Raw genomic sequence first — 23,892 nt, 5'->3', positions numbered from 1 at the left:
CAGGGGACGTGGGACTTGACTTTCGAAAGAACCTTGTCTGGGTGGGCAGGCCGCTGCCTCCCTCAATAATTTCAGAAACACTGAGACCATGTGGACATCCTGGACACTGAACATTGTCCCCCAAATGTACAAGGATTGACACTTGGCCCAGACCTGGTCCTAAGCCTCCTTCCTGCCCTAGGTCCCTCTGTCCCATCTCTGAGGCTCTCCCGAAGCTGCCCTCCCTGTGTGAGCGAGCGTCACTCCTGAGCTCTGCATCAGCGCGGCCTCATTTTCTTCCTTTATCTCCCTGTGGCCCCTCCTAGGGACCTTTTACTATGAGAGCCCTGGGCCTTGTGTCCGGCAGACCCAGACCCACACGTGGGCTCCACTCCTGCCAGAATGTCATCTTGGACCAGTGCCCTCACGGCTCTGACCTTCGGTTTTCTGTCTGTAAAACGGGGTGTGTGTTTGCCTGTGGGCTTTTCTGAGGGTCGAATGACGCAGTGTATGCAGAAGGTGCTCAGCACGGAGCCCGGGCCACGGCCAGGTGTCACGGCAGCTGAGAGTCACCGGTCTCTGCAGCGCAGTCCCCAGACCAGGCTGCAGTGCTGGGCAGGCAGTGGGTCCTGGTTTGCTGGGGCCCACAGGGTTTAGCACGGAAAGTCCCTCAAGCGGGAGCTCCTCAGCCCCAGGCAAAGCGGGTGGCTGGTCACCCCACAACCAGCTCATGCGGAATTCCAGGGTAAAGGGGAAGAGGCCGAAAATGCCACTGGAAATGAAGATGCCACCAACACCCCTGAGAAAAATGCTTCCATCCTGGGCTGTTGGTATCCTGCCCAGCAGTCACGTTCTCCCTCTTCCTCACCTACAGAGCGGGGTTTGGCAATGTGTGCCCCCAGGGAGGCCCCCTGCAGCCAGGTAGGCTACAGGCCCATATAGTAGGCAGGACTACCAGCTCCATGAGAAATTTGCTCCTCCTGACGAAAGAGAACCAGTGTCCAGGCCTGCACCCCCGCTCCTGCCCTGGGAGTGGACAAGGTGTCAGACACTGTGGGCACCATCCTTGATCATGAGGCATGAGCTCGAGGAGAGGCCAGGATGACCTCAGGGACACGGCCTCGTGTTGCGGAACTGCCGGACCCGAGCCGGGTGCCACCTCCCTCTTAGCTGTGGGTGCCCAGGATCCCATCCAAGGGGCTGGGTGCTGCCCCTCAGGCTCTGTCCGCTGGGCCAGCTGCGGTCTCAGCTACGGCACTGCCCTGGCAGACGCCGACCTCCACCTCACCTTAAGGAGACCTTAGCCAGGGACTGGACAGAGCACCAATCCTAGGAATTCCAAGTTCCTAAACAGTCATGGTGTCCAGTGAGATACGGGGGCCTGGGAAGAGTGGATATGCATTTGAATGGTAAGCACTTACTAGGCACCCATCTGAACCAGACACTGCACAGGTGCTGGGGGCCAAGGATGGCCCAGCCTCAGTCCCTGGTCTCTGTCCCACTCCAGCCAGCCGTGTCCAGGGGGCAAGATTCTACAGCCGTGACCAGGCAGAGCAGGTCAGCAGGAACAGAGCACCCACCAAGGGTGGATGGCCCCAGGGCAGATGGGGGCAGGCAGAGGTCGGGATTCAGCTGACCAGCCCTAAGGAGTGGGCCCTTCTGGGGCACTGTCTGAACTTCCTGGCCGACCCTGGCTTCAGTTACCTCATCGTTACTGGGGTCACTGCTGTCCGTGGCGGATGGGCTGTCTCCGCAACGCTCCACCTCTAACAACTGCACCCATGGTCCCTGACCTGGTCCAGTATGAGCCAGTCCACTCCATGCCCGAAGCCGGGAGTGGCCCCCTGGGACCCCAAACTCCACGAACTATAGACACCCTGGGAGTCCTCAAGGTGGGCGGTTGGTGGCCCAGCTGTGGTGAGGCGTGCCCCTGCTCAGGGAGCAGCCACAGCTCTGGGGGCCAAAGAGAGGCTCACTCACGGTGAGCTGTCCATGGCTAAAGGCTGCCTTGACCCTTCCACAGGCCTCCCCACCCACGGGGAGATTGGTCAGGGATAGAAAAACGCTTTAGGTAGAGATGAAGCCAGCAGGTGGAACAAGGTTAGAAAGATCTTTGTTTTCAAACCATGTCTAATTGCTGATGGTTGAATTTTTTGAGAGAGGAGAGGCTGAAATACAAAAAATGACAAGCCCATCCATCAAAGCAGAGCTGACCACATCCACAGCAGCCAGTCCAGGAGACCCGCCTGCCCCACAGTCAAACTTGCAGGAAGTCAGACCTCCTCCAGCAACAACTCAGGCAGCCAAACCGCACCCCTGTGCCCCAGGGGGCCAGTGCTGGATTCATCACCGACAGCTCCTCTGACTTTTGTCCTCGCTTCCAACTCAGAGCCAAGCAGAGAAAGCCACACACTCCCTCTCGCTGCCCGTCTGCTGAGCCGCCCCAGCACACCCAGCTGACGCCTGCAGAGGACCTGGGCTTCCCTCGCCCTAGTGAGGCCCCAGCCCCTGCCTGACTCAGAGGCTCTCACGTGTAGGTGGCGACTCCCCTTGACCTCAGGGAGCATCACTCCTGCCTGGGGCAGTTCCCTTGAGTACCCATAAAGTGGACTGGCTGGCAGAAGCAAGAATGGGAACATCCATTCATTCACTGGAGCGCTCACTCATCCATCCAGGTAACCACCAAACACACAGGCAGGCAGAGCTTTCCCTAGGCCTCTCCCACCCAGACCTGGAAACAGAACAGACTGGCTTCTAAGAGTGGCAGCTCCTGGAAGGGGCCCAGCACCTAGGGGCGCCTGCGTTCCCACAAGAGCCCCTGTCCCAGGTCGTGCAGCCTCCGCAGCCACAGTCCAGACCCTGTCGGGTGGAAGGCGGCCCCACTCTCTACTCCTGACCCCACTCCACAGGCAATACAGGCAGAGAGGCCTCTGGAGGTGACTGCTTCCCACGGGCACCAATGTGAGCGCGGGTCAGGACCCAGGCTCTGAGACCCAGCACTCCAGGACTCAGTGTCCCCACATGTAAAATGAAAGATTGGAGCAGGACTGCGGGCACTGCCCACGAGGTGACCCTGGCCACACGTTCACACGCTGGAGTGTGGCTGTCCACGCACGTGAAGTGCAGGGGACACACTGAATTGTGAGGATTCCGTGTGATGGAAACACTGAAAATGCCTCATTAATGATTTTACATTGATCACATGTTGAAATCATCACACGAAATAAAATGTTATTACAATGAGTTTCATCTGTGTCTTTTTAATGTGGCCACTAGACAATGGAAAGCATATCTGTGGCTTGCGCTGTGTTTCTACTGGGCGGCCCCGGCCCGAGGCAGCGGTTCTCAGCGGCTGTATTTTAGCATCACCTGCAGAGCTCTAGAGAAGCACAGAGGCACCAGGCCCAGTCCAGGCAGCACGGCCTGCATGCCTGGGGTAAGGCCAGGGTGCCTGTGGTTTCCACCATCTCCCCAGGGGGCTGGCGGGGCTGAGGCCATGGAGGAGGGGACGGCTGAGCCTCGGTGCCTCTCAGGGGCACAGGAATTAGCGGCGTCAGGTTGAGTGCAGTGCTGTGCTGGAGGGCTGGGCCCAGCTTGCCCTGGGCCTTTCTAGCAAGCTCCCAGGTGATGCTGATGCTGCGGGTCCTCGGACCTCACTTTGAGAAGCAAAGCTCCCAGGCACTTTTTATATGTAATGCTTTCCTTAATTTCTTGAGAGTTTGACTCTTAGATGTCAGCACTAAAGCTCTGGGCCCTGGGGGTGTGAGTCTAGTCTCAAGCCAATCAGTTCCCTCCACTGTCTGTAGCATGTACCAGGTTATCTGGGAAACAGCCACAGACAACCATCCAGCCCCCTTCAGAGGTTGATAGGAGGGGCTTCCCTACCAAGCACTCCAGGCATATCCTGATGTTTTGAGCTGAATGACATTTCAGTAGTTGAACCTAGGGGGAAATAAAAGTCCTATAGCTTAACAATGTTCATTGAATTTGCATTTGCTTCTCTTTAAATGGATATGGTTTTGTGGGTGCCCACCAGCCCCCTCTAGAGGAAGGAGCCCTGCCTGAGTTCCAGACCCTCCTGTGGGTGATGAGAGAATGCCCTGGGAAGGTTCTCTGGGATTTGGGCTTCTTGTCTGGAAAATGCAGGGAAACGAACACCTCTGGGGTGGCTGTGAAAATGGAGGACGGTTGCCCAGGGGCTCTGAGCTGAGCCTGCCCTCCTGGTCTCTGGAATTACCCTTGAGAGGCTGACACAAACTCCCAGTCCCAAGGAGTTTGGGCTCATTCAGCTGTTTTGGGGTAAGCAAAGTGAGAGGGCACATCTCCTTTTGCGAAAGCAACACTTTGACCTCCTTCATGAATGGCTCCCGCAATGCATGCACCTGGAAGCTTCGAAACGTGTTCTGGGGAAATGGGAAAACGGTGTGCAATGCTATGGCTCCATCATGAAGCCTCGGGTTTGTGGCCCTGTTTTAGGAAAGGCAGGACTCAGAGAGACGGACCACCCTTCTTTCTCCTCCTTCATAAGCAAAGCGATTTCAGGGTGGTCCCATTTGCAGATAAGAGGTGGAGTCATGTGGGTGAAATGCTGAGGTCTGGAATGTGGGTTGTCCACAGGCACTGTGGCCTCCTGACCTGTGGCCTCGGCTGCCTCGCTGAAAGGAGCTGATTGTGCAGAGTGACGCCAACAATGGGTGGTGGTTCAGAGCACTGCGTTCTCCTTGTTAGCCCCCATACAATGGTTCCTTGCTCGTGTCATTCATGTGTTTCCTTTATTGGAGGTGTGGCGTTTCAGTCTGCTGGGGCATCGCTTAGACTCAAGGTCAAGGTCAGCTTCTTCCTCCAGCCCTGAGGTGGGGCTCAGCAGGGCCGTGCACCTTCCCTTTCTGAGTGCAGAGCTTTCCAGTGGTGTCTGCTAGGATCTGAAGTTCCAACACCAAACCAATGACAAAGCTGATTTCCAAATGGCTTTAATGACAGACAATCTGCATACCAATCGACTCGTCTGCGCACTTGCAGGCCCAGAACAATGCGGGAAAATATGCAAAAAGGTCTGAGATGTGATGACAATTGCTTCCCAGTATGCTGACCTTCGGTAAACGAAACAAAGTACAGTTCTCTTTGGATGAGACATTAATGATCATTAAGAATGGGTACAGCTGCGTTGTGCAAGTGCTTTGTTAAAAATATTCTTTTCATTTTGTGTCTGTCCCATAATTATAATGGAAGTATTGTGCAAGTCAGCCAGTAAGATGTGCAGTAAAATATTTGTGTTTTACAACATCGGCGTGGTTTTTAAAGTGCATTGTCAAGCAGAGTGGCTTTGCCATGTTCTTCCTGCATCACCCCTGACTTCAGCCTCACGGTTGTAAGATGTCGCACACCGTGTTTGTGAGTATCCACTGCTGTTTCTCAATATTTGCATCACGCACACACTGGCCTCGGTGACAGATTCCCTGTGGAGTTCTGAGATTTCACTCTGGTTAATTTGGGGAAAACAGGACCCTTCTCCATCACTAGGACCACATCAACCGTTCTCCTCTCCCTCAAGGTCTAACATCTCAAGAAAGCCACGTAACACGGTCAACTCAATTCCTGTGGCAAACGGCTGAAGTGCCCAGAGTCAGTAGGGCCCAAGGAGAGTAAGAAAATCTCCCGTGAGAAAGTGATTTAGAAATGATCCCTTAATTGGTCTTTAAGCTGGGGAAGACGTTGATCACCTGTTTCAACTGTCTGGATGAGGCAATCAGATCTCGGGGGGTGAGGACTAAACTCTGATCTTTTTTCTGTCTTACCCATTCCTTATTCAGCTGTGACCAGAGTGCTTTCCTAAGGAGGAAGCAGAAGCCAGCTCTGGAACACGAGAAATGAAGAACCCCTTCCTTTGTCTCCTTGAGCCAATCATCCCAGTCTGTGACCGGACTCCCCTCCCTTCTGTGGTTTAAACAGAGCAGTGCCCCCAGCACTCCTTCCTGATGAGAGATGACTGACCACGGAGTGGCTCTGGCCAGTCCACGGAGAACAAACAGTGTTCTACTTGCGTTACTAGCGAAATAAAGTTAAAAACAGTTCAGCTTGGAGGTTAAATCTGGAGATGATGGCAGCTTTATTTGGTGTCATAGTGAAACCACCTCTGCAAAATTATGACTGAGACGGAAGAAGAGATTTAACTTAACAGACTCCATTTTGCTTCTAACCTCCAAGCTGGCCTTGTTCGTTCCTGGGCATAGGCTGAGCTAACTTTGGGAGAAAGTGTATAGTTTATAGTATAAACAAAGACAGTAACAGCCGTTTCCCAAAGCAGACCTTCTTCTTGCCTGGAGACTAGATGGCCTTTGACTAACATTAGCCACAAGATTAGAAATGCTGGCTTAGGAGTCACGCAGCTGGAAGCTACAAGTTTCTGACCCTCCCTAAACTGCTCCTAAGATCACGGCTTGAGATATTTTGCAGCCCCTGCACTGGATGGGTTGGCTGGCACCACCCAGATGGACAAGCTGGCTCATCTTGTCTTGTGGCCCCACCCAGGAACTGACTCTGTGCAAGAAGACAGCTCCACCTCCCTATGACTTCATCCCTGACCAGTCAGCACTCCTGGCTCACTGGCTCTCCCCAACCTACTAAGTTATCTTTAAAACTCTGCTCTCGGCTGTACGCAGTGGCTCACGCCTGTAATCCCAGCACTTTGGAAGGCCGAGCAGGTGGATCATCATGAGGTCAAAAGATCGAGACCTTCCTGGCCCATGTGGTGAAACCCCGTCTCTACTAAAAAATACAAAAATTAGTTGGGTGTGGTGGCGTGTGCCTGTAGTCCCAGCTACTTGGGAGGCTGAGGCAGGAGAATTGCTTGAACCCAGGAGGCCGAGATTGCAGTGAGCCGATATTGCGCCACTGCACTCCATCCTGGCGACAGAGCAAGACTCTGTCCCAAAACAACAGCAACAACAACAACTCTGCTCCCTGAATGCTCGGGGAGACTGATTTGAGTAGTAATAAAGCTCTGGTCTCCCACACAGCTGGCTCTGTGTGAGTTACTCTTTCTCTATTGGAATTCCCATCTTGACAAATTGGCTCTGCCTAGGCAGCAGGAAAGGTGAACCCCTTGGGTGGTTATGAATCCGGGATTGCCCTTTTGGATACCCATCCTGTGGTTCGGTGGCCCCCATCAGCGATGGATCCAGAAGCCAGCCCAAGTGGCTGCCTAATTGTCTTGGACGGAGGCTGACTCTGCTGTTCTCTCTACTGGACGGCACCATGAACCCAGCGTGCATGGATTGAATTGCACTGAAGAAATGGTCCTGGGGAAACCTCGCTTCATTGTAGCCCTGTCACAGAGTGTCTGTCTGTAGCCCCTTGATGGGGTGTCTGGAGTGGTGAGTATCCTAGGCACTGCCAACACCTCCTTCCTTCTTCTGACTGGTTCTGTAGCCCTAGGGTGGGGTGTCTGTAGCTCCATTGCAGGGTGTCTGTTTGGCTCGTAGGGTGTCTTGGTTGGCTCTTTCTAACTAGCAGGGAGATTCCTGGTTTGGGAGACTTCTCCTGAATCAGGAAGATTTTGAAGAGGTTTCTCAGAAGGGGAATAGGAGGATAGTGTATAGGATACTCCTGGAGTTCTTGGTTAGGGACCTGATTTGAGGGGCCTTCTCTCCTCTCATCTTTGTGTGTGCTTGTGTATGTGGAAGGGATCTCAGAAGGGATTGCTGATGGACGTCCAGCAGGGCTAACCCAGAACCCTCCTTATTTGTCTGGTCATATTCAATGAACCCTTGAGAGGGCTCAACAGGCCTGTCTTGGGTGACTATCTGCTCTTTGCCTTGCTCAGAGACCTTATTGTGAATTACCATGCCGAGGTTGTCTGTCCCCACCTGGAGTGGATCAGAGACAACAGGGACCAATGGGAAGAAGTTCGAGCTTTGCCAGGTTGACACTGGGTGCTGAGCGAGGTGACTCATGTTTGTTTTGTTATGTGTGTATTTAGCTGGCATAGAAAATGTTAATTCAGTTCCCCATGCAGCCCACTGGGCAGCATCTTGCAAATTAAGAATCTTGCCTGAATTTCCGTTAAACAGGAAAGGGTGATTTTCTCTTGTAAAGTGGCTTGAACCCCACACTATGGTGCAGTGAGCAAGGTCATTAGAAGCCTCACTGTTCTTCTTGAAGCTACATAGAAAGGGAGCCCAGATGTCTGGTATGCTGTCAAAAAGCGTAAGAAATTCTTAACCAGCCAAGTTTCTGGTCTCTCTCTTTCTCTGAGCAAATGGTAAACATCACTATTTGTCACTCTGCAAGGGTTTAATTAATAGAAAAAAGATGTGTGAGACTAGTCTTAGGCGGTGGCAAATCTGGTGTACTTTGTGCTAAGAATTTGTCTTTCTGTGTTCTGTAATGGAGAAAGGGGCATCACAGGATGAGATGTGGGTTTAGGGCCCACTTTCAAGCCTGCTTTTCAACCCAGCCTGGCAGGCTGGGTCCCTGAAGAACACTGGATGGAATTTCTCTGTCTTGTTTTGTGCCCTTAAGGGCTTAATCTTGTGACCATGTGTGGATACTTTCTCTTGGTTTCCACCTTCTAGAAGACAGGAATTTGGGGATTCATGTCATAGTTAGGTCTAAAAATTTTCTTGAGCAGTTAAAAGCCTTTGCAAGCTTGAAATGGGCTTCTCAGGCTCCTTCTGGGAAGAGCAATAAAAACTGCTCAATACTGTAACTCCGTAGCCAAGACTTTGCCTTTTGACAGTGGTGGCCTGGGTTCTATTCTTGGCTTCTGGAATGATTTCTTTCTGATTTTTTACATATGTAACTTTGTCATTTATTGTTTGGTTTTTTTTTGCCCCTCATAGATAGCTTCTGATTTCCTCTTTTGAATTTTCCTGTCTCTGAACTACCTTGTGTAGATTCTAAATCTTGTAAAGAAAGAAATGGCTTACCATGTTTTTGAAGCACCTAAAGTTCAGAAGCTAAAAATATTGACTACTTGGCATGGCTAAATTCAGGTAATAAGAGATTTGAAAGGATTTCTTTTTTAAAGAGCACTATGGTTAAAAGTGAGCTTAATTAAAAGTGGATAAACATGCTATTTATGTATTTAAAAGACCTTTATTTTTTTCTCTTCTTGGATCTTGTTTTTCTGAAAACAGTTTTGTTTTTTTTTAATTCTCAATCAGCTTTTTTTTTTGTCTCCTCACTCTTGGTGCACACATGAGAGGCCCTAAGATAACTTCTGGTAGCTGAGGACTCCTTGGGAAAAGCAGAGGAGGCACCGCAGACCCTGTTTTGAAAAAAATACAAAAAAAACACAACCAACCAAACAAAAAAACCCTCTGTTTTTCTCATGAAACTGCAGGAATTAAAAGTGCATAAATCGCTCTCAAAATCAAAAGCTCTGTTCTGTTTTGCATGTGTCATCTGACAGTTTTGAGTTTCGGGGGGTATAAAAATTACTTCGCATTATAAAAAAGCTTTGGTGTGTAATAACTAGGTAGGAAATATACTTTAAGGGATGGCTAACAGTAATGGAGGAATACTTGACTCTTTGCACAATTGGATCAGAGATGCATGCTCCTGGCCATCAAAAGATATGGAAACATCCCCACCCCCCACTGGGACGTGGGACTCCAGTGGGGGATGATCCAATTACAAAATGGCTGATTGGCTTTGAGTTGCCTTGCAATAAAATGTACAGTAGAAGCGTCACACTGTCTTCTCCCACAGTACTTCTCTCCTTTTGGGGATCCAGTATTAAGTATAAAATGACACCCTTAATTTTGGGGATCTGTCTGCTTTCAGCTGTGCCTGCCTAAAAATGCATGCTTTCCTGGCCCTGTTTCTCTGCCAGTATTCCAGTTTAAAAACTGGCTAATGAAAAATCTTACAAGTGCTGAATCTTCTGTCTGTGTATTCATATGTGTTGTATGTTTGTTTATATATAAAAGAGCATTGATTAATTGGCTTAAAAAATAAGCATTTAACTATTTTGTCAGAAAAGTAGAAACTTTAATGCATTTTTGTTCATGTGACTAGCAATTTTTTAGAAAGATTAGCCAATTTTAGAAAGATTTTAAAAAATTATTAGTAAAACAACATATCTTAAAAATGTAGACATTTGGTCTAAAGGAAGATCAAATATCAGACCTGCTAATTGTTTTAAGGTCAAACTACTTCCTTGACTTTTGAAAATTGTTCAGTTTACCTTCTTTGAAGTATTAGGTTATAGATAAGGCCTGGAGACATGTGGAGAGCCATGCTCCTGGCCGTGCTGAACAGTCAGACCTTATCTTCATGTCTGTCTGATGTCCTAGGCTCCACCCCTAGTACATAAGTAAAATTGCTTACTTACCAGGTTTTTCACTAAAAATAAAAGTTGCTAAGAATTAACATTATAACATAAAATTAAGATTGCTGGAGAAAAGATTTTATATATAAGGTGTATAGGGCATGTGTTTTTGGTAGAAGATTATAAGAAGGCATAGGAATACGACTTTTGTGAAAGGGAATGTAATTTTGTCTAGTTCAGAGGGTTTTAAAGATTGTCTTTACCTAAAAGAGGAAATGGGACAAAACTGAAGGTTTAAGCAAAGTGAAAAGGGTTTGTAAAGGGTTAATCTTATTTTAAAATTCTGTGGGTTTAAACAAGTTGACTGAGATTTAAAATTATTTACCTTTTTTTCCGTAGGTTAAAACATTAAAATCATACTAACGTAGGGCCAGAACCTGGGCCCATGTGTCCGAATAACAGGGTTTTCTTAGAAAATTAATCTGCTGTTTGATGAAAAATTGTAAAGGGTTCTAAAAGTTGATAGAAATTTTACTTTATGATCAAACTAATTAAAACCAAATAGAGATATAAAATTTTATTTAAAAAACTAGCTTTAACATTAAAAATGTACTAATACATGCATGAAACTTGGTTTTCTCTTTTGAAGACAAATGTTATATAATGTTAAAATATAATGAAAGACTTTTGTTTTCTCCTTTGGGTAAAAGGGAAAAAAAGGGAGGAGAGAGAAGAGACAGATTCAGTTGGCCTCATGCTATCTTTATTGGGTTCTATTGGAAAGCTAAGTCTCCTCTATCAGAGTAAAGGGTTTTCTTTTAAGATTTTGAAGTTATCATTCTGGCCAAATAAATGACTTATAATGATCTGGGATTCTATTTAGTGAAATCCAGTGTTTTAAACCTTTGATATCTGACAAACTTTCCAAAATCAAATGATAAATTATGTCTCTTTCTAACATAATATTTAAATATTAGCTCCTTTAAATTCCAAAATGACATTTGGCTCATTTGGTATAAAAACTATACAGGAAACATTGTCAAATATAAAATGGTGTTGGCCTTTCTTTGGGCTATATTTGTATAAATGCGTTGCTAATATATGTTCCAAAATTATGTAAAACTCTTATAATTCAAATATAACTTAGTATATCTTATCAGTAATAATTATAAATATTATGTTAAATATGTTTTACAGAGATAAATTTCCTTGTCAATTGTGTCTTTAATAGTGGCTATCCTAATTCTTTTGTCATCCACAAACATTTTGCTTGGGTCCTTTTCAAAAGGCAGTTTATAATCAAATATAAAACTCTAAGTGCAGGTCTCAGATAACTTTAAAAATTATGCTACTTGTGTAAGGCCGGTTGCCTCCCCGGGAACTCAGACACGCTCATCCCTCTCCACGCCTGAAAACTACAGTTACCACTCTGTGCTCGGCACCAACGCTGCCATTGAAAAAACCCCACCAAAATTTAAAAGAAGCCCCACCAAAACCTGCCCAATAGCATTTTGCCGCATCCAGGTCCCACTCCCCCTGGGCAGCCCGCTCACCGGAAATCCCACCTACCTACCAATAGCAGCATGCCCCGACCACGTCCTGCTTCCTCATAACCAATCAAGACACTCTCACTCGCTATAAAACCCCACGCCTCAGGAAGCTGCGTGACTTCCCTGGCCCCTTTCCCTGGGGCCATGGAACCTTGCCCGGGAGTTGAATAAATTGGCATTTAATTTTCTTATGCTGGTCTCAGTTTCCTCATTCTAAACTTGGCAATAACTCTTACAACTGGAATAAAGAAAAAAATGAACTTCTAGAACTCTTATGGAAAACTAATGTGTTAAATGTTGCTAAACCTTTTGTTTTCCAAGTCAAAAGAACTTATTTCCTTAAAGCTATTTAAATATACTCCGATGAAAAAAATTTACAACATGTTTGTTTCTCTCTACCTGATTTCTCCAGAATTTGAAAACTATTTCTAAGTCTTCTCAGCTTATGGTAGTATAGTTAGTTGTATAAGTGCAATAAAAATTGGTTTTCTTTTGTAACAGATCAGAGTTGGAGAAATTGGTCATTTTACTAAGGCCTTAACTGGAATGGCGTGCTTCCTTTAAAGAATCAGAGTTAACTTATAAAGCTAATTAAAGCTTGCTGGGGAATCTTGCCTCATAGCTTGTCCACACAGAGTCCTTGTACAAGGTTCCTGACCTGTGGTAAATAAAAAATGTCACTTTCTAACAGACCCAGGAACCCCAAGTTACCGTGGGACCTCAAAAGAAGAGAAATTTGCTCAACTCATAAGCCTTGGTAAAATGACCACTTTCTCCAATTGTGTCCTGTTACAAAAGAAAACAAATTTTTATTTCACTTATGCAATTAACTATGCTGCCATAAATTGAGAATACTTAGAAATAGTTACAAACTTACAATACTTAGAAAGGTTACAAACCTATGGCTGGGCTTGGCTTTTAAAAAGTCTTATCTAAAATGATTCATGGAACAAAGTTCCATCAAAGCCAATTAAAGCCTAGGTGACAAATAATTATTCTTGCTGCACTTTATGCAATTAATCAAGCCAAGCAAGTACTGTAAGACTAAAGTTTATTCTGTAAACTGTAAATCAGCTCTATCATGGTTTGTTTTTTAAAATAATATGGGGATTGGAGAGAGAAAAATTATGCTTCAAAAAAAGCCAACCGTACACTGTTGATAGCTCTTCTTAAGGTTTTGTTTTTTTCTGTAGTTTAGACTAAATTCTAAATTATTTACGAGTTAGAATCCCCAAACTAACACTTTCAAATCTTTTTCAGTTTTTTAGCTTTTATTTTTTGAGACGGAGTTTCGCTCTTGTTGCCCGGGCTGGAGTGCGATGGCATGATCTTGGCTCACTGCAACCTCTGCCTCCTGGGTTCAAGAGATTCTCCTGCCTCAGCCTCCCTAGTAGCTGGGATTACAGGCACCTGCCACCATGCCCAGCTAATTTATTGTATTTTTAGCAGGGACAGGGTATCACCATCTTGGCCAGGCTGGTCTCGAAGTCCTGACCTCAGGTGATCCACCTGCCTCTCAGCCTCACAAAGTGCTGGAATTACAGGTGTGAGCCACCACGCCTGGCCTCAAATCTTTGCTTTTAAAATTAAAAATTTTACTCCTCATCCTAGGACTCGTTATTTACCTTATAGTATGCTGTTTACTTAAATGCTGTCCTGAGAAAAGACAAAGTTAATAATGCTTTTACCATGCAAGCCGTGGAAGCCGAGCCAGACCTGCATGAGTCCGCTCAGACAGGTGCAAAGTGGTTCCACTCCTCTCACCTTGGGACTCACTCCCATTCCCACTGTATTCCCTGTCTGCAGGAAGAAGCCTGCGATGGACAGCCTTTTCCCATCTTCAGAACCTATACCTTAAGATTAAAGTGCTATAAAACTCAAAGGGAGGGATTTAACCACCTTTGCAAAATTATGACTGAGACAGTGAAAGAGTGCCAACTTAACTGATTCCATCTTGCTTCTAACCTCCAAGCTGGTCTTGTTTATTCCTGGGCGTAGGCTGAACTAACTTTGGGAGAAACTTAGTTTATAGTTTAAACAAAGACGGTAAATAGCCGTTTCCCAAAGCAGACCTTCTTCTTGCCTGGAGACTAGATGGCCTTTGATTAGCATTAGCCACAAGATTAGAAATGATGGTTTAGGAGTCACGCAGCTGGAAGCTACAAGATTCTGACCCTCCCTAAACTGCTCCTAAGATCATGGCCTGAGATATTTTGCAGACCCTGCACTGGATGGGTCGGCTGGCACCACCCAGATGGACAAGCTGGCTCATCTCGTCCTGTGGCCCCACCCAGGAACTGACTCTGTGCAAGAAGACAGCTCCACCTCCCTATGACTTCATCCCTGACCAGTCAGCACTCCTGGCTCACTGGCTCCCCCCACCCACCAAGTCATCCTTAAAAACTGTTCTCTAAATGCTGGAGGAGACTGATTTGAGGAATAGTAAAACTCTCATCTCCCGCATAGCCACTTTGCCTGAATTACTCTTTATTGCCATTCTCCTTTCTCGATGAATTGGCTCTGCCTAGGCAGTGGGCAAGGTGAACCCCTTGGGCAGTTACAATAGTGTGTCTGCCTGTTTTGTTTTGTTTTGAGATAGGGTCTCATTCTGTCGGCCAGGCTGGAGTACAGGGGTGTAATCATGGCTCACTGTAGCCTTGACCTCCCAGGCTCAGGTGATCCTCCCATCTGAGCCTCCCAAGTATCTGGAATTATAGGCACATGCCACCACATCAGGCTAATTTCTGCATTTTTTTTTTTTTTTTTTTTTTTTTGTAGAGATGGAGTTTCTCCATGTTGCCTAGGCTGGTTTTAAACTCCTGGGCTCAAGTGATCCAGCAGCCTTCACCTCCCAAAGTGCTGGGATTAGAGGTGTGAGCCACTGCACCCAGCCTGTGTTTGCTTTTAGAAACAGTTCCTAAACATCTTTTTGGTGACTCATAACCCTAGAGTTATGATCAGTTAAATAAAACAAGAGTTTCCTTAATACTTTTTAAATAAGATAACCTATTGAAACAGTACTAAGCACAAGTTTATATGCTTTTAACTTCTAATTTTATATCATATGGACAGACTGACTGTATTTGAGTCTGTTAACAAAAGTTTTTTCCACCTTGAAAAATTATGCTGTAGATGAATATGTCTCTAAAAACTGTAAGATGGTGTAGTCATACAATTTGCTATTTTGTCACACAATGCTGTATGTGACAGACAATTCACAAGTGTCTACTTCTAGATTCCTCTGTTGAACATTGTAATCAACATGTGTAATTAAAACTACTAGAAATGATGAGGGAGAAAAACGAAACAACTTCCTGTGCCAAGCATAAAGGAAAGTAGGATCTGTTTTTGATAAGAAAGCATATGAGTTATGAAGAATGTGTTTTTGTTGAAGGAAAGGATGAGCAATTTTGTCCTAAAATAGTTTAAAGGTTTTCTCAGGAAGAGAAAAAGAGGACAAAATGCCTAAATGAACATGGAAAGATGGAATCGTTCTCTAAGGAAAAAAAAGAGAGAGAGAAAAATCTTATGTGGTCAAGATACACTAAGTGAATTTTATTATAAGATTTTTTTTTGTAGATAAGCTTTACTATCAATAGTGTAGCAATGCAGTACTGGAGTTTGATTTTCTCTCTCTGCTAAAAGGTCAAAGTTTTCTTGAATTATTGGTCTGTTCTTTTTGTTTGTTTGGTGGGTTTTTTGAGATGGAGTTTCGCTCTTGTTGCCCAGGCTGGAGTGCAGTGGTGCAATCTTGGCTCACTGCAACCTCCACTTCCTGGGTTCAAGTGATTCTTATGCCTCAGCCTCCCAAGTAGCTGGAATTACAGGCATACATCATCATGCTGGCTAACTTTGTAGAGACAGGGTTTCACCATGTTGGTCAGACTGGTCTCAAAATACTGACCTCAGGTTATCTGCCCACCTTGGCCTCCCACAGTGCTAAGATTACAGGTGTGAGCCACTATGCCCAGCCTGGTCTGTTCTTAAGAGATTTTAAGAGGTTATTTTCTCTTACCTGTTGAGTAGTCTTACTAGGAAACAAAGATTCTGTGTCTAATCAAATATTTCTTGTGTTTCATGTTTTCTTTATCATGTTTTTGATTACTTAAGAAAACAGTCTTCTCAATATTGAAAGAGCTACTTTAAAAAAAAAAACCATGCTATTTTCTATATTTTCTTTAAAAATTCTTTTTCATTTAACTTAAATGGATAACTACCATTTCATAGTAAATTGTGATCCTATTTAACCAAGTATTCAAGCCTTTTGTAATTTTTGACAACTTCATCCAAGTCAAAATGTAAATGAAGAATTTTGACCTCAAACTAATTTTGAGATTTCCCAGAGGTTCCCTAGAAAATCTCAAAGGATTTGTTCTCTCACTTGGTGCAAAGAAAGATGTTAAAGGAATTACCTTTATTTGATATGTTAAATTACATAAAGCATTGCCAAATAAGAAGGGATGTTTAACCTTCTTTATATTATATTTGTATGTGTATATGTTATAAGTGTTTCAGAAATCGTATAAAATTCCTAGAAGTTTTCACTGTCCTACTGTCCATGATATGTCCTGGTATAAAGTTATGAGTCATAATTTCCATTATTGACGTGCAATGTTGTATGTCACAGAAACAATCGACTTTCCTTGTGAACTGTGGCATAATGAACTCTCATCAGGTCTTGAACGTCGTCATTTTGTGTCTTTCGTCATTCCAGACAGTTACTGTTTTACTCTGATGCTTTTTTGAAAGCTTTTGCAATCAGCTACAGTCCAAAAATTCTTTGTCTTCAAGGAGATTTTTCTGTAAGACTCTGCCAAGTACCATGATGCCTCTAAGATTGTACCATTAGACTGAACTGAGTAAACATTTCCAGAACTGAGGGAGAAACTGATGGATTTATAAACCTGCTCACCCAAGATCAAGTAGAACAAGAATTAATTCTGTGGGACTCAATGTGGAGACAATTATAATTTTTCTGAATTTTCTTTGAAATATTTTTGGTTCTTTAATGTCTTGGTTTTTAGATTTGAAGGACACTCTGCTTCTGTTTTCTTAGGCTGTGTATAACTTACAACAATTTGGTAATTACACTTGCATAAACAAAAATGAAGCATTTATATTTTTGTCCCACCTGATCACTCTAGAATTTGGATATTATGATTTTCAGGACCATAAAATTATTTGCATTAGTTTAATAAAAAGCGATTCTCCTTGCAACAGGACACAGTTGGAAACATTGGTTATATTACCAAGGCTTTGCCTGGAATGTCATATTTGAGATTGATACATAGAATCAGAAATGACCAGACAGTTTTTAAAAACTGAGGTTGATTTGATGGAGTTGGAGAGACTGACCTGGTACCTGGCTCACAGAGTCCCACATCCCACATGTGAGTGAAGAAGGTCACTTCCTGGCAGATCCAGCAACTCTGGGACAGCTTGAGACCTTCAGAGAGAGAAATTCACCCCAGTCTTTAGGTACCACAAGTGAAGTCTGATGGTGAGTTTTTGGCCACATTTTCTGGCCTCAAAAAGCTTTAAAAAATCTAATCTGAGATTCCTTATAAAAAGCTCCAGCAGAGAAAACTCAATTTATGTGGTCCATTACCATTCTTGCTGCACTTATGCAAATAATCAGACCAAATCTTGTAAGACATGATTTAGTTTTGAGACAAGAATAACATTACTTTGGTTATCTTGATCAAAAGAAGGGGATGACTACAGAGCCGAATTTTGTTTTAATGAAAAATGATAGCACACCCTTGGTATTCTACTTTTTTAGCCTTTGGTAAACGCCACCTTGCTTTCTACTTCGTTATCTACCCGTAAAAGGGACTGGATCCTGAAGTCTTCTGGAGTCCTTCAGTGTCTGGCTAAAACTTCCCAGGGTGACGTTTCCAGTCTTCCTTCTCTCCTCCTGATGAGTGTTACTGAGAATTAAGTCCGACAACTCAGGCCTTCCGTGGGACCATCTGAAAGGCCCCGTGGGCTGAGGTGGACACATCCATGCTCTGCTCCGAGCATAACCATGACTGTGGCTCCAATGGTCATGATGCCACCGTGGACGCACCCCCTGCAGATGAGGAAATCCATCCGTGCCGTGTCATCTGAAGATGCCTCGAGCCCAAAATCCAGAAATCTTCTCAACAGACTGCCCTCTGCATTCGGGAACTGGGTTTCCAACTACACGTCTTTCTCTACTCTTTTTCATAGACATTCCCCTCATTAAATTCCTGACTACTTGTACCATCCAGCAAATGTCCTCCAGCAGATGAAGAATGAACTTACCTTGTTCAAAGGGAAAAAGAACCTCTCTTCTTTCTTGAACAAGAGGAGGGACCAAGAAATCCTCGTTCCTTGACTTGCCTCATGCCAGGCCCCTCCGAATCTTCTCTTTGACCAGGCTTTGACCCTAGCTTCTGTCTTTGTCTGCTTTTTTTCTATTTTTAGTAGGAATCCTGTGAAGTCTTTTGGTGGAAATCCCATCTTGGCCCGTTCACCCTTGATATCTGATGAAATTCCTCCCTTCCATCTTTGATTCCCTTGGCCTGCTTTCAGGCCTGCGCTCCTGCAGGTCAAGTCAGCAGAGAATTCTCCTACCCCTTAGCAGTGTTCATCCGTGGACCTGCCCTGATTCTTGGCTGCAAACCTCCACTCTCCCTGTATTTGGAGTGGAGCCACTCACTGCTACTGTGAGACACCACGGAGTAGCCCACTTTGAGTAAAGTCTGCCTGCCCATCTTTAACAAATGTCACAAATACTTTTTAACTGGTATGAGTTGCTATAAAGGCTTTTGGTAATTGTGTTAGTGTGATTATGACACTGTGGATAATGCTTTTATCTCTTAGCAAGAAAATGTTTTACATGAAGTGGTAAGACATCTGGGACAGTGCTAAAACACTCCCCAAACAAGAAAAGTGTGTGTATGTGGTATGTGTGGTGTGTGCGTGCAGAAAAAACTAAAATATGCACAATAATTGAAACTGAGGGTGAATACATGAGATTCATGATATTCTTCCAAGTTAGACATTTTCCATAATAAAAAGTTAAAATTAGTAACATATGCAACTCTCCTATGGACATCTAGATTTTAAAAGGTCTTCAAAGATAGAAAGACTTTTCAGCTACATTCATTCCCCAAGGCATAAATGGTAAATTTGCATAGGTAGGGAATAAGAGGAACCGGTGGGAGAAGAGGCCACCGTCCACCTGATTCAGTTCTCTTTCTGCTGAGCCATCCCCGTGGGGCCCTACCTGGAGTCATAGTTCTTGGCCGGAGCTCAGTTTCTTGCCAGCAGCACAGCAGGAGGACAAAGCAGAGGGTCCCAGCTCCTTGGCTCACTGCCATGCTCCCTCCAGCTGAAGGAGAAGGACGTTCTGAAGGTCTGCAGTGTCCCACCTTTGGTCTCCAGGACACTATGGAATGTCAGGACCTGTGACATCACAACCAGGAAGAGAGCTGGGTCCTCCTGTTGGGGAGGTCATGTCCAGGGACCAGGAAGGGAACTGGCATCTTCCTTGGGGTGGGCAGAGTTTCTGTCCAGAGTCTGTGATTGGGAAGGAAGGAGGAGGCTGGTGGGGGTCTAAAGGTAACAGAGATCCTCTCCACTCTCTCTGATTGCCTGTTCTGGTGACTTCCTCTGTCCCAAGCACCCTGAGGACTGAAGGGGTAGCTACTAATCAGTACTTAATGGGCCAGTGGCCAAAAGTCAACAAAATCTGCTTCCATGGAAAGAGGTGTATTTGAAGGATGCTGGAGAGGTCATTGAATTATAGAACAAGTGCCAGAACCAGCATATCCGGAGGGTCTAATCACCTCTTAAAGGACCCCTGAAGAACAGAGGCCAATGGCTCCATGTCCCACCGGCTCTCCCCTACCCTCAAAGTTCTGGGGTCATGAGGAACAAGGGACAGTTGACTCCAGGGTTCAGCCTCCCTTCCCCCACGCCTTCTTTCTCAGCATCAGCCCCAATCTCTCCCTGGCAGTGAGACTTTCATCACAAGAGGAGAACATGGCTGCATTCCCATGCTATCATTCTCCCAACTAAATATCCTAGAGTTTCTAGAGCTTTCTCCATCAGTGCAGTGACACAACCCCAAAGGAGTCATACTGACTGGCTCCTCTGGATCCCATCTCACCCCTGCACCGACGCCTACATCCGGGGCTTAGAGTGGAGCAGCTGGTCTAGACTGGGCCATGGGTGGGGTCCCAGGTAGATACCCCTCCGATCCCAGCTCTGTGGCAGAGAGGGCTTGTGTGTCTCTCTGTTCTCACACTGCTATAAAGAACTCCCCTGGGACTGGGTAATTTATAAAGAAAAGAGGTTTAACTGACTCACAGTCTCGCCTGGCTGGGGAGGCCTCCAAAATCTTACAATTATGATGGAAGGGGAAGCAGGCACTTTCTTCACAAGATGGCAGGAGAGAGAGAGAGTTCATGAAGGAGGAACTCTCAAACACTTATAAAACCATCAGCTTTTGTGAGAACGCATCATGAGAACAGCACGTGGGAATCCACTCCCATGATCCGATCACCACCCACCACCTCAGCACATGGGATTATGAGGATTATGATTCAAGATGACGTTTGGGTGAAGACACAGAGCCAAGCTGTATCAGCTGGTCCTGGATGCACACACTAACAAGGGCCTTGAGGCCTGCTCGGGACCCCAAGTCTGGCTGGCCCACCGGGGATCTCTGGCTCTTTCATCTTTTTATTGCTGGTCTGGGGACCCACGGCACACTTTTGTTCAGGTTTTCCTCTTGGCAGCTCGAGTGGTAGCCATTCTACCTTGAGGCATGGGGAGGATATTTCAGATTTTCAGCATGTCCATAAAGGCACAAGCATGGCTGACATTTGCAGAAACCCTGTGGGATCCAAGTCCCACTCTGAGTTACTGAATGGTCCAAATGAGACGCTCGCCTATATAACCCAGGCTCTTGCTATTCAAAGTGTCATCCTGGGGCCATTTGGGTCTAAGAGGCTGACTTGTTTGGTGCAAGAAAAGGCTTGTTGCCTCGGGTTACTCTCCTTTCTGCTGTGACCAAGCCCAGGCTGCCTGCTAGAGGCAGACAGACCACATGGAGGGAGGCCTCAGCCATCCCAAGCCCAAGCCAGAGCTCCCATGACAGCAGAACCCTGTACCACTGCCTGTCAAACAACACCCACTGCACCAAGGGAGGACATCTGGCTACGGCAGGCCAGGGACTTTGACCTCCAGGTGGAGGACGAGGAATTTGATCAGGGCTGGGGATCATGCCTCATTGAGAAGAGGGGTCAAAGGAGCCTGGATGGTTTGGTCGAGGAAGAGTCATTGTCAAGGCTGCCTGAAGTCGGTGACTTAAAACAGCCCACATGTGGCAGGGTGTGCTGCTCAGGCCTGTAATCCCAGCACTTCGGAAGGCCAAGGCGGGCGGATCGTGAACTCAGCAGTTTGAGACCAGCCTGACCAACATGGTGAAACCCTGTCTCTACTAAAAATACAAAAATTAGCTGGGTGTGCTGGCGCATGCCTGTAATCCCAGCCACTTGGGAGGCTGAGTCAGGAGAATCGCTTGAGCCGGGGAGTCAGAGATTGCAGTGAGCTGAGATGGTGCCACTGCACTCCAGCCTGGGAAACAAGAAGCAAATTCTGTCTAAAAAAAAAAGAAAAAAAATCAGCCCACATGTGATTGCTCACAACCTCTTTGGTTGGCCCTGGTGGCTGCTGGCCCAGTGTGGCTCACGGACATGCCTGGGGCCTCAGCTAGGATGTTGGGGCTTGGGATGGCTGAGGCCTCCCTCCATGTGGTCTCTCTGCCTCTAGCAGGCAGCCTGGGCTTGGTCACAGCAGAAAGGAGAGTAAGCCTCAATGCAACAAGCCTTTTCTTACACCAAACAAGTCAGACTAAACCCAGATGCAGGGGGGAGGAACATATTTGAGCACGGAAATGTGGTGGTCAGACTAGCTTAGTTCATAGTGCTCTGGCCTCTTGTTTCATAGATTTGTTTAGCTACTTGGAAAGAAGAGGTCAGAGTGTCTGATATGTTTTTAATCAGTTGCTTTATGAGATTCTAGTTTGAAGAATCTCTCACCAACCCTTGGGAGGTTGATGGCAAATTTATTTTTCCTATCCTTTGCTGTCTTTTAGCAACAATTTTACACATAATTCCCTTTGCATTTGTATTTGCATGCAACATTAAAACCAGAAGGGAATTTAACAAATTAATCTATTTATGCCAGTTTCTTTGAATGGAGACTTTAATTCATTTGCATAACTGTCATAGCAGCGGCATGTGACTCCTGGAAGTTCTTTTCTCCATGGTTGCATTTCAGTTGAGAGATTGTCTCTGTCATGTGCCAACAGAGATTTGTTCCCTGAATCTTCCAGGGGAAAGAGGAAGGAACTCTTTATGGCTCTTTTTAAATAAACAGGCCTTGATTATTATTTTAATGTTTGGAAATATAAAAATTTTATAAATTAAAAGAAAAATGCAAGGCCAGTTCCAGTGGCTTACACCTGTTATCCTAGCACTTTGGGGGGCCAAGGTGGGTAGATCACTTGAGTCTAGAAGTTTGAGACCAGCCTGGGCAACACAGCAAAACCTCATCTCTACAAAGAATACAAAAATTAGCCAGGCATGGTGGCAAATGTCTGTAGTCTCAGCTACTCGGAAGGCTGAGGCAGGAGGATCACCTGACCTTGGGGAGGCAGAGGCTGTAGTGAGCTGTGATTGTGCCACTGCACTCCAGCCCGGGCAACAGAATGAGATCCCATCTCAGGGAAAAAAAAAAAAAAAAAGCCAGGCATGGTGGCTCATGCCTGTAATCCCAGCACTCTGGGAGGCTGAGGTGGGTGGAGCACCTGAGGGCAGGAGTTCTAGACCAGCCTGACCAACATGGTGAAACCCTGTCTCTACTAAAAATACAAAAACTAACTTGAGCTGTGATTGTACCACTGCACTGCAGCCAGGGCAACAGAGTGAGACCCCATCTCAGAAAAAAATACCAAAACAAGAAAACGCAAACATTCTTAGTTGCATTGTCCAAAATTAACACTGTTAGCAACTTAGAATATTTGCTTTTGATGTTTTTAATTCTTGAAAAATCATGTTTTTGTTTTTATGAAGTGTAATAATATGTACTCACTATAGAGAATTTAAGCAATGAAACTATAAAGAGGTGAAAATTTAAAAATGGCCCCAGTTCCCCCACAGCCAAGACCTCCATGAATATCAGGTTAACATCGAGGAAGACACCTCTTCGTTTGTGTTTACGTACACAGGCTGGTGGGATGGCTGGGTAGACATGGTGTGAGGAACTCTCCTGTGGGTGCAGACACCTGCGCAGTGGACGGATATAAGGTAATAAAGGTGGGAACGCACCACCTCGCTCCTGCAACAAAAATAGTTCATCAAATTGAGTCAGATTTAATGGAGGGAAAAAAGCCTGAAGCACAACTGAGGGAATTGAAGAACATCCAGTAGATCCTCACTGTGAGTCGTTGCTCAGAGCTCTGTCTAAGGAGAGGAGGGGACACTGGGAAAAAGTGAGGTATTTGGAGTCAATGCATTTTTAAAACATGTTCGAGTGTCACTTTTACACAGGAACAGCCAACTGCCTGATCTGAAAGAGGAGAGCGACTTTATTCCCCGCTTTCTCTCACTTCCCTCCTGCCTATTGTGTGCCTGCTTTCTTTTGGTTCAGTGTTAATCGGCCATGAACTTTTTATTTCCTCTAAGAGCTCAGGGGTGTTCCATCCCAGGACTTCTTCAGACCTGAGTACTTAGGGCGTTGGCTTTAGAACCTAACAATTACTAGGTGGGGAGCAATATTCACAGGCCAGCCCTCCTTCCCTAAGAGTTGTTACAGTCTTGCCATTATAGATCCTGAGTGCTGTGTGGAGCACTCTGTGGGTCACCTGAGATGGACCCCCACTTGCAGACAATCTGCTTTGGCTGTGTGAAGTATTCTTTTTTTATCTTGAAATTAAGCAGCTTAATTAGGATTTACCTTGGTGTTTCTGTTGTCTGTTAAACTTCCCGGGAAGAAGGCATATCCTTTTGATCTGCAGACCCAATCTTGATTCACTTCAGGCACTTTTTAATC

At 45.6% G+C, this 23,892-nt stretch overlaps 1 protein-coding gene across 1 annotated transcript in view; it reads right to left on the bottom strand.

Moving 5' to 3' along the window:
- The window catches only part of SPACA7 (sperm acrosome associated 7), a 51,099-nt gene extending 31,948 nt beyond the window's left edge, over positions 1 to 19,151 (bottom strand). The window contains exons 1-3 of the mRNA XM_032246366.1: positions 19,058 to 19,151; positions 3,865 to 3,921; positions 1,560 to 1,823 (exon numbers count right to left, since the gene is read on the bottom strand). Of these exons, the coding sequence (XP_032102257.1) occupies positions 1,560 to 1,823; positions 3,865 to 3,921; positions 19,058 to 19,151 (415 nt within the window). The remainder of the gene's footprint in view (positions 1 to 1,559; positions 1,824 to 3,864; positions 3,922 to 19,057) is intronic.
- Positions 19,152 to 23,892: the final 4,741 nt, after the last annotated feature.

This window comes from Sapajus apella, unplaced genomic scaffold (assembly GCF_009761245.1).
Source record: "Sapajus apella isolate SASKATOON/1434 unplaced genomic scaffold, GSC_monkey_1.0 scaffold60, whole genome shotgun sequence".
Taxonomy (NCBI): Eukaryota; Metazoa; Chordata; class Mammalia; order Primates; family Cebidae; genus Sapajus; species Sapajus apella.
The sequence above is the reverse complement of the archived record's forward strand: the minus strand, read 5'-3'. Positions and strand labels throughout refer to the sequence as shown.